The sequence below is a fragment of the Mandrillus leucophaeus genome, unplaced genomic scaffold, assembly GCF_000951045.1.
Source record: "Mandrillus leucophaeus isolate KB7577 unplaced genomic scaffold, Mleu.le_1.0 Scaffold128, whole genome shotgun sequence".
NCBI lineage: Eukaryota > Metazoa > Chordata > Mammalia > Primates > Cercopithecidae > Mandrillus > Mandrillus leucophaeus.
Window position 1 is genome coordinate 865,841 of NW_012101209.1, and position 11,460 is coordinate 877,300.

Here is an 11,460-nt window from a genome sequence, read left to right on the forward strand (position 1 = left end):
GTTGTAGGCCTGAACTGCTGAACTGTGGCAGAAATGCATCCCTTCTCTTCTTCTGTTATTGAGCACTAACTGGCAGTGATTCTAGGCAATGGAGTCTAGCTGTGTAGACAGGAAATGGAGGAGGAGAAGAATAGGGGTTTGGTTAACAGCTACTTGCCTAATTGCTCTCTTTAGTTTGTCTGTCATAAATGTCTGAGTGACCAAAGGAACGTGAGTGTTTCTAACCAAATTAGTCTTCTCATTTATTCAAACAGATATTCGTTATCTTCCTTCTGCATGCCAACTACATGACTTTATCAGTTGGAGTTATCTTAACCCCTACTGCAGGAATGATATTTAATTTTCTGAGCTGTCCTGGAAGAAGAAAATGAGTGATTTTTTAAAATCCTTTGTGTAAACAGAGAATTTTGCCCTCTTTTGAAAATGTTGACCTCTTCAATAAAGAGGAAAGTGTATGAATAATTTTAAGCTATAGCTATAGAGTCATACAGTATGGTGTTATCACTCAAGTTGGATTCATCAGTAGAAGTTTATTCCTCTACATTATTATCAGCACTGTTTTTTTTTCCAATTCAAAAGTATATCTGCTTTCCAAAGGGAATTCAGTTACCTCTGTTTTAAAAATAAGCTTTTATTAGTTGAGTCTACATAGCTCAATTAAATACAAAGCATGTAAATTATGTGTATATTTGGGTATGGACAAGTTCATGAAATTAGAGTTATTTAGTATCAGGTGATTGTTCAATAATGAAATCCAAATTGGTGTTTACACTTTAATAGCCAAATGGAGAGTGTTCACACCCTCCCCATTAAAATGTACTGACAGAACAATTTGTATCCCTGCTACATGGGAATAAAAAGGGTTTTATTTGTTTTAGCTGAACTATCCCACCAAACCATCTACATCACTAGAATTTATGTTATAAATACACTTCCTTTTCTACATATCACCTAGGTAGAACTCACTCAGAAGGAAATCATTTTTATCATGCCACTTGAGAGAGTAGTTTTCAGTAGAGCATACTTAAATAAAGAAGCCATTCGTCCCCTGGGGTGTCGATATAGGAAGAGGGTGCAGAAGGAACTGAGCCACTTAGGGACTATTCCTGAAACCCTTGGATGTCCCCAGGTCCCATTGTGACCCCACTGTTGAACTTCCTTAGACACACACTCCTTTTCCGTCCTTTCAGTTAATGCTGCATTGAGCCAACATGTGTTCTCTTCGGTAGCATGCCTTAGAAGGAAGAATCATCCAGTTTTGAACCAGGCCTGATTGCAGGTTGTTACTATCCTTTATTTGCTATTAAATTAATTTATTGACAGTATTATTATAATCAGAATGTATTAGGTGAACAAATTCACTAAAAGTTTCTCGAATCTTGACCTTAAATATTAGAGCCACCTGTTGGGAAACAACAGTTCATTTTATTTATTTACATGCATTTTTCTCTTTCATCCTTATAACCCTATGAGGTAGAGATTACTATTCCACATTTAACAAGTGATAAAAACTGAAATGCATGGAAAGAAAATAACTTACCTATGATCTATCTCACATCTGGTAGGAGAAAGAGATTCAAGCACAAGTTAGTAGCTACTATCCTGAGCCAGTAAAATGAATTAGCACAGCTTCACTACTATAAGAAGGGTGACATATTTTTTTTTTCCTTTGCTCTGGGGGTATGACAAGTATTAAGCCTCAGGCCCAAGTTTTTAGAAAACATCTCCATCATTATTTAGACTTTTCATAGTACTTATTATGGTGATGCTTTTTGGCAAGATTGAGAATATATTGGTCGGACAATTATGTTTTATTGTTGTCTAACTTCATAGACACAAGCAATTATTTATTCTGACTCTTTTTGGTCCACTTTTCATTATAGACTAACCTCTGAGGTTAAGAACCGAGAAGCACTTGCTCCAAGTGTGTGTGACTTTAAGTAGCACTAGGGGATCAATCTCAATCAGTCCAGTTTGAATTTTAGTTTCAAACACTGCCCACATCTGGGAGGAGTTCACTAGCTAGACAAAGACCACAGGTTGACCCAGGATGACTTAGGAAAACACAGAAATTCTGCCTGCAGTGCTGGCTGTAGGCCACAAGACATATTTCCTGTTGCCTTATTTTCCATGGAGGTCATAGTACTGCCCAATGAGGCTTTCTTTACAGCAGCATGAGCTTTGTAGTTGGATGGAACTATTGGATCCCAGAGGGCTACAGCCTTTTCTTGTGTTTTATGTAGAGAAGTCGTCTCCATAAAGACTTATTATATAATGTAATTGTAATAATTAAAATAAAGACCAGTGGCCTCTGTGGTGGCAGAAGTCTCTAAATGAAATCTGGGTGACCCAGCCTACTGTTCCTTAATTTACTATGACCTTTTATTTTTCCAGGGTGACAGAGAAGCAGAACTGGGGCTGCCTTTTTCTCCTCTGTGTGACCGAAAGTCCACTATGGTTGCTCAGTCACAAGTAGGTACGTGTTTGCCAGCTCTTTGGTTAGAAGGAAGCACCAAAGCAGGAAGCCTGTAGAAGTAATCACAGATGCTCTGAGCAGTTCTTTGACTGGGAAACTGGCTCCATTCTGCCGTGTTGTGCTCACGGCTCTGCCTGATTGGATTTATGGAACCACTCTGTCCATTCTTCTCCCTGGAATGTGGCTATTCATGGGAGAATTGGACAATGATACTCTTGGTGTCTCTGTCATTCCCTGTCAAGAGAAAGAGGGGGTCCCAACTCTCCAAGGAGATAACAAATGTCATTGGCAGGAAGCCCATTCTACTCCATCCCTCCATTCTGCGTGTAGCACTGTAAGCTGCCAAGGCATTTCTACTCACTGATGCTTCTTCTAGCCCCATTTTCAGGACAGCCTCGTTTTCTGGTTGAATCTACTTCCATGAATGGATCTTTCAAAATATTTTCTTCCTTCTTTCCTGTCTTCCTTCCTTTCTTTTCTTTAAAGCAGTTTTTTTTTAGGTAAGGATAACTTTTGAATTGCTGATAACCATAATATATGCATTTTAAAAATCTTCATCTATGGGAGAGGGCACCAGTGCCCTATCTGAATTAAACGTTGTCAGTGATCTCCACCTTTGAAAAGTCTGAAATCATTTAAGAAAATTCAATAAGAATTATGGATTTTTCTACTTTTGTTTTGAGTGCTTATGCTTTTTAAATAATATATATTGAGTCTTCATATATTGGGCACTGCTAGACATGGTAATAGATGTTATAGGAACAAAGACAAATTATACGTGGTACTTGCTCTCAAACACATTAAACCAGTATTGAGTGATGGGCAAAATGTTACAAAAACAAAAATCTATTAGAATATTATAACGCTAAGGTAGACTTTTGTACATAGTACAATAAGGTACACAACAGAGTGTGTGAGCCATTAGGTTTATTAAGGGGTAATATTTGAGTTGAGTCCCAAGAAGTGCGTATGCATTGTTTGGGCAAATGGTGATCTGTGTTGGAGGTGAGCTAGGGGTGGGTAGAAGGTCATTCCAGGCAGAGAATGTAGCATATACAAAGCAGGGAAACTTAAAACTGCCTTGTATGGTCAGCAAATTCTAAACATTTCCATATGGCAAGAACATTGGGTAGGGAGTAGGATGTAGTGAGGGACGTATCAAGCCCAGATTTTATGTAGTGTTAATAATAGCATGTGTTTATACTTTCTTGTAGGAAATGAGGGCATATCTAAAGAATTTTAAGTGAGGTTAAAAATATATAAATTTATGTTTTAGCCTGTGGGCTTAATCTGGCCCACCACCTGTTCTTGTAAATAAAGTTTTATTACAACACAGCTAAGTGCATTCATTTACATATTGTCTATGACTGCTTTTGCACTTCAGTGGCAGAGTTAAGTGGTTTTGATAGAGATGATATGGCCTGCAAAGTCTAAAATAACTATCTGGTCCTTTACAGATAAAGTTTGCCAACCCTGTTTTTAGAAGATTTCTTTGCCAGTAGCATGGAGGATTAATTGGAGGATTTTCAGTAAGATTAGAGGCAAGGAAACCAGTTGGGTGCCTCCTACAGGATTACAAAGAAGAGATGATGAATATCAGAACTAAGGTAGTAACAGAGCCTCTCCAGAAGAGAGGTGGCACATAAGGTGTCAAGGATTTGACTGAATGCAAAGCTGAGATAAAGGCAGAACTCTAGATTAAGTGGTTGGACTATGGTTCCATTTACAAAGGTTGTGGGGAATCTTATGAGTTAGTTCTGGTTTGGACGTGTTGAGCTTAGTTTGTCAGGGGAAAAAAAAGGCAAAAGTGGTGTCATCAAATACTTTAGTTTCAGCTTAAAACTACACTATAATTAATCGTAATACACAATACATACTACACATATACAATTACAACACTATATTAGCCATAATACACATTTGGCTATCACTGTTTCCTTGTCAGTCAGGACACTATTGATATTTGGTTGAGACAGTTCTTGTTTTGTCAATTACATTGTAGGACTTTTAACATCCTTTATGCTCAGCATTAATGCCAGCTTTACTTCTACCTGGGCCATTGTAAAAACTAAATATGCATTCATACATTTCCAGATACGACCTTCAAAGGAGAATGGGCATTTCCTCTGGTTGATATTTAGTTTCCTTCCAGTTTTCATGTGGCTGTGTAGGGAATTACCACCGTCCCTACTAGCTTCAGCTCCTAGGTTTTCTCCTGATTGTCACAGAATATTTGGGTGTCTGAGCTGTTAGGACAATCTCTGTAGCCCAACTTCAGCCATCTCTCTAGCATGGTGATCTCACAAAGGTATAGTTCTAGGTCTGAGCCCTCTTTCACTTTCCAATTCTGTTTCTTCCAACTCTGTTTGCCCCGTCCCATCTAGATGCGCCCCCTGTACCTCAAAGTCCAGCATATATGAACCAAAGCCCATTGTCATTTCTTGGCCACATTCTCTTTCCATTTTCTGTTTTCCCTGCTTTGTTGTTGGAGTGTCTTTGGCAGATCCCATACAGAGGCAGTACCACCTCCTGCTGTACGGGTATCTGTGCCTGCTTTGCATTTCCACTTTATAGTGGCACTGGTTCCAGCCTTCTTTATCTTTTTTTTTTTTTTGAACAATTGCAATAGCTTCTAAATGATTTTCTCATCCTTCTCCCTTCCTGCTTTCTTCATTATTATCTTGCCAGATTAACTTTCCAAAGAACATTTAAAAACTCTTATGACAATGCTGCTCAAACATCTCCAGGAGCCTCCCGTGTCCACCTAAGTCCCAACCCTCTATCTGAATACTTAGAAGCCTCCCTTCCTAGAGCTGTCAATAACTTGCCTTCCCAAGCTTTCCTTCCACAAATCCAAAAGAATCCCTACTCCCTAGTCAGTCCCCAGACACATCTTACACCCTCCCATCTCTGTCACTTGGCTTTTTCCATTCCCACTGCCCAGAGTGAATAGCCACATCTTCCTCTCCACCCATTCTTAAGGGCTCAGCTCAAATGTCACAACTTCAGGCAGGTTGTGTTGTTCGGTCTTAGTCTTTTACAGAGTTCCTATCACAGTGCTTGTTCTGTAGTGGGTGTTGAGTATTTCATAGGTACTTTATTGAACTGTATCCTGAAAAGTCATAGGAAGTTATGTAGGAGAAATGAAACTGACATGTAATATTCAAATCAATGAATATATAAAGTGAATAAGATCAACCCATTCTCTTGTAATCTGATCTGGAGCTTCTAGATCAGTTTCTTCTGGAAAGTATGGAAAGGTCCAAGGTAATATGTGGTTCCTCTGAAGCATTGCCGTTTCCCTTCAGGTTTCATTGATTTCATCGTGGAACCCACCTTCACTGTGCTTACGGACATGACCGAGAAGATTGTGAGTCCATTAATTGATGAAACCTCTCAAACTGGTGGGACAGGACAGAGGCGTTCAAGGTCAGTGGGGAAGCCTGAGGGCTGGGGGTGAGGTTGGCCTGTCCTTGAGGATAGAATTCTTCTTTTGCTGGGGATGGGGATGGTATGTCATAATGACATTTGCCTTAGCTCCTTCTCATAAAAATTTGTCTGCCTCTTTCCTTTTCTCAGAGGAGTTGACATTGTATTATCCGTACTCTCTAAGCTAAACTGTTAAGAGGTGCCCAAGGTCTAAATCATGACCAGCAGGAACCTGGTGCTGCCCCTCCACCACCCCATTTGGTGCATGTTTACCTGCTGTGCCCAGACAATCCTTGCTCATGTAATACTCCACAAAGGCATTACCACTCCTCGAGAGTACTTACAAAGAAATGAAACTGACATTCATTTCAAGGTTTGCACAAAGAATGAAGTAGAGAAAAAGAATCGAAAGCTTGAAATCACCTTCTACCACCGCATCATTATATCAAGGGTAGATCAGTAAAGAGTACAGGCTCTAGAGTTAGAATGTCAGAGTTGAAAACTCCTGACCTCATCACTTACTAGCTGTGCAATCGCAGGCAAATTGTCTCACTTCCCCCATCTGAGAAAACGTGGATTATAATACTCAGAGGTGGCTGGGAAGATTAAATAAGATATTTAATCTATGTTAAACCTTACAACAGGGTCTAGAACAGAGGAAGTGCTAGCTACAATAAAGTCTTTATTAGATATACTACTACTATTACTACTACTATTAATCTCCTTGTTCATGTAAAACATTGGGCTTTGTCATAAAGGAGGAAGAAGAGAAATGGAATGAATAGGAAAAGGAGAAGCAAAGAGCAGGAAAAGGAGTAAAGAAAGACAGGGGGACTCCAGGGATGCTCCAGATGGATAGACCCTCTTAAGTTTGCTAACAAGGAGGACAGAGCCCCTGGCAGAGTCCCCATGGCCCCACAGCTCTTCAGGCAGTGACTGAAATATATTCTGCTTGTCTAGTCCATCATGAATTTGTGTTCCTACCAGTCATTGCTTTAACCACTTGGTAGCAGTATTACTTCTTTGAGATTTTCCAGAAAGATGGTACTTTCTAATATATACAAAGTTACCCATAAGGTCTTTTGCATGACCTAGTCTCTCACTATCTCCATGTTGTCCACATTTCCATCTTCTTCCAGCGATTTAAGGAAATTATCACTTCCCCTGGATTTTGGTATACTGGGATCAGAAAGACCCTTGCAGGGGAATGGTAGAGCTGGAAAGAAAGAGGAGCAAGTTGCTAGGTAACTTGGAAAAGTGGTCAGTGTGGAAGCAGATGGGTGAACTGCAGAATTAAGTGGATGTCCCAGTTCAAATTAGTCAGTTTCAGAGAATAGAGCAGAGAAAATTCACATGAGGGGGTTCTGGTTATTGGGGAAAGAGAAGAGGCCAAATAGCAAGGAAGAAATATGAAGAATATAGAGACTCTTGAGACTGCAATGTTGATATTTTTCCTGCTGAAAATTCAGAATTTTCCACCTGTCATATGTGGAAAATAGAATAATTATAAACCGCAGGACCCAGAAATTTCACAGCAATAACTTGATGAGTGCTAACCACTCCTCCCTGGGCTAGTTCATTGGCAGACATTTTCCAAACACTAACTCTCTTCTTTGGTATGATTTTTTTGTTTTCCAGTTTGAATAGCATCAGCTCATCAGATGCCAAGCGATCAGGTGTCAAGAGCTCTGGTTCGGAGGGAAGTGCCCCAATCAACAGTTCTGTCATTCCCATTGACTATAAGAGCTTTAAAGCTACTTGGACCGAGGTGGTGCACATCAATCGGGAGAGATGGAGGGCCAAGGTACCCAAAGGTAACATGCCACAGACCTGTCCAAGCCAATTCAGCACCCAGTTGTAAAACAAGGTTGTCTTCCCTGAGTTATGTGTGTTACAAATAAAGCACAATTGCTCAGGATGCAGATTCAAATTGCTGAATGTTAGAATCTACCATCTTTTGATCTTCATAATATCTACCAATCAATGCATGATAAAATGCAGGAGACCTGCAAGCCTCCTGACATGATGCCCTTTATGCTGTGGCACTAAACTCCTTTTTCTGGTATGAAGACTCTACAGGAGATGGGTGTTATTATTTCTTGATTTCTGCTAAACCATCTTGTCGTTTTCACTTGATATCATGTGGCACAACTGTGAGGCTTTTATTTCTTCTTTTACCTAAGTAAAGACCTGCTAATAGCCACCTTGCCTTGGCCATTATGTTGGGATATAAGGAGCTTTAATTTTCTTACATGCATTTCTATATTCCTTTCATATTCTCAGTTTCCCTTCACTCATTGCTCAAGCCATATATATGATCTTCTAAGATGATGGTAAATTGTTGGTAAACAGAAACTCCCTGAAGTAGACAGCATCAAAACTAAAAATTGTGGCCCTTGGTACTGTCAGCAGAAAAGGGTGGAAATTTGTATGATGTGGGAAGCTTAAATTCCTTTGTTCATGTGTGCATTTATGACTACTGAGCATGTCCTCCATGATGGGTACATTCTACATGATCATATTAGGGAGAGAGACCCTCGTGCACAGGTAGCATAAACCTGAGATAAGGGGTCTGACACTGTGATGCCTGATTTAAGGTAAGGACAAATACATGGGTGGCTCTGGGAGCCCAGTGAGGGAACTGAGCTTCCTGGAGGTGAGCCCTCAACAAGAGTCAGTTTTTGCTAACATCTATTGCATGCCTACTGTGTGCCAGGCTGTGCCGGGTACCCAGGGTACAGAGATGAGTAACAGACATCCTTGCCCTCAAAGCTCACAGTCTTGTGGCAGGGGAGGGAAAGAGACATTACTATATAGTTTCATTCAAAGGAAGAATGGAAGTTCGGTCAAAGCCCTGAAGTTGCCACCAGCACCACCAGCCTAAGCCCTAGGCCTTCACATCAGACAAAAACACATCATCCTCTCCCCAAACACAACATCTCACATTTTTACCCTCCCAGTGTCAGTATACTGGGTGAGAAGGGTAGGGACAGTGGGTAAGAACATGTTCTAGCAGTGTTGGTTCCTGTCCATCAGGGTGGGAGGTGGGGGTTCCTATTCTAGTGTAGGAAAGAAGCAGCCTCACTGTTGGAGTTATTCAAAGGCTTGTCCACAAAATTCTGTCCAATTTTGTGACTTGTCCATAAAATTCCATTCAAGTGGCTGCTCATTTCAGGTGAGGCAAAGGGTTTATATTTATGGCACTTTTAGGGCATAATTGAACCCTTATCATTTCAGGACAGATGTTGCACCCTGAACTGTGGAGGGAGCCAACACCTCTTCCATATTTTAAGTGCATCCTCTCCTAGTCCATTCAAATGCTTTAAACATTCGAATCCTCCCTGTTGGCAGGTATTGCAAACAGCGATGGCAGCTACTGCATCATCTGCAAAGAAACACTCTCTTATAATCAATTACACTCATTACACTTGAAAATTCAATTTCTGACAACATGCAATTTAAAGAGGTACTTCAAAATAATTTGTTTGCGATTATCTGGCTTACTAAAATTACCTTCAGAAACTAATCACCTGGGGAAGCATTTGACAGTTTCAGGAGAAAACTGGCCCTTTAAAAAGAACAGATAAACAAACAGCTAATAATTTTTAAATGCATTAGGTATGGGGATAGAGATACTGTATGTTTGAACTATTTTGGAAGCACAAAGAATTTGTCTGTAGCCCTGCTTGGGCGTTTGGGAAGGCATCATGTGGCAGGACTTCTGGGATTAAGACCTGAATGAGGTTGTATTTAAAAATGGGAACAAGAAGAAAGGGCTTGGGCAAAGGCACAGAGCCTGGTGTTATGGATATTTTGTGGGAGAATAATTTGGTTGTCAGGGCACATTTCAATTAGCAGGGAAGGGGAAAGAGAATTGAGTCTTGACTTGCAAGGGTTTTTTGTTGTTGTTGTTGTTGGCAAATTCAGATAGGTTCTTTGAGGCTCACTTTGGGGATGATAATGTACATCACAGAATTGAGGTGAATAGAAATAATACCTATAAACCACTGAGAAAGGAGCCTGCATGGTTGGTACCTAAGTAGTAGCTGTTATTTATGCAAATTGGAAAAGAAGATTAGAGATTTGAATACAAAGTTAAGGTGGTGGTGAAAATACCAACTTATAACTAATATTTTATAACATTCTTAGCAGCTCAGTAATGCTGTTGACTGGTTGACTGGTGCTAATAAGAAATCTAGTTTGCATCTGTTTTCTGTTGGTGGTGGCTGTTTTGTTTGTTGCTCTTTTTTTCCAGATGACCCTGATTTCAAGAAAGGCTGTCCTCCATGGGGCACTTGAACATGTATTGTTAATAAATGCACTGGAAATGGGTCTTGGTTTTGTTAACCAACCTGATTTACAAAACTAGGTAGGCAAGAACTGATAATTATTAGGAAAGATTAAATAAATATTTTTATAGCCCTTAGAGTTAAAAATCACTATTCCCAACCAAAGATGTATGGACATAACAATTTTCAAGTCTGATCAGTATTGATTAATTTCCATTCAGTATTTAGTACTTTTTTTAACACTTATTTTCTGGTGTAACACTAATGTGTTTAGGTTACAAATGCTGAAATCTAAAATACATATATAAAAGAAAATGAAAATTGCTCATTACTTCTCTAGACACATATAACTATTATTAAAATTCTGATGTAATTCTTTTTAATTTGCTTTTCTGTAAATATGTATAAGTAAAAATTTTGCCCATAAATTGGGATCATAATATAATATTGTCTTGTATTTGGCCTTTCTCTTTCTGTTTTGAGTATTTTATTCTGATACTGAATATTGTGATTTACAATATATAAAGAATTATTCATTTACATATTTTTCTCATTTTTGAGTTTTTAATGTTGAATGAAGTTTTCTGTCAGCTGGAGCACTTCTTTCACTAAAATTTCCAGGAAGCAGGAACACCTTCTAAGTTCTTAAATGTCTAGAAGCACCTTTCTTTTGTTCTTGTATAGAACTTAGATTTGAACTAGTCAAAATTCATATAGTATTTTGGGTTTTCTGGTCAGTTTTTCTCTCTTTTCTATGTTTTTTTCTCTCTCCTTCTCTGGTTGTAGGCATTTCAGAAAATTATATCAAGGGATAATCAGCCCAATATGATTTTTAACTGAGACCCTATAGTATCATTATTCAGGAAGACAAATAAAGAAATCAGTGTATTTCCCCAAAACTGTGCAGACATGTATTGTGGGTAGAACTGGCTCTCCACTGGGAGGAAGCAAATGTATGGATCTTGAGGGTTCTGCTCTGCCTTAACTCTTAACTGCTTACTCTTGGTTGTTTTTTATCACAAGTCCCAACACTGCAGACAGTCTGACATGGGAAGCCAAAGGAAACAGAATTGAACCTCACACCTCTTGCTTTCGACTAGTCAAGAAGCCTAGCAGATGCTAAATCTAAGACCTGAAAAGCGAATTCTCTGTGTACATCCTGTGATTGGAATCTATGAGTGTGTACAAAATAGCTGTTCTCAGCTCCTTTTTAACGTATATATATAAACCAGCTTCTGGATCCATTGATTTTTTCTTTCTTTCTTT

The 11,460-nt window shown here is 39.2% G+C and overlaps 1 protein-coding gene across 4 annotated transcripts in view; it reads left to right on the top strand.

Moving 5' to 3' along the window:
* The window catches only part of PDE1C (phosphodiesterase 1C, calmodulin-dependent 70kDa), a 583,126-nt gene that overhangs the window by 470,645 nt on the left and 101,021 nt on the right, over nucleotides 1–11,460 (top strand). For all 4 annotated transcript variants that reach the window (XM_011972179.1, XM_011972180.1, XM_011972182.1 and 1 more), the window contains 3 exons: nucleotides 2,395–2,476; nucleotides 5,785–5,905; nucleotides 7,544–7,719. In XM_011972179.1, the coding sequence (XP_011827569.1) occupies nucleotides 2,395–2,476; nucleotides 5,785–5,905; nucleotides 7,544–7,719 (379 nt within the window). The remainder of the gene's footprint in view (nucleotides 1–2,394; nucleotides 2,477–5,784; nucleotides 5,906–7,543; nucleotides 7,720–11,460) is intronic.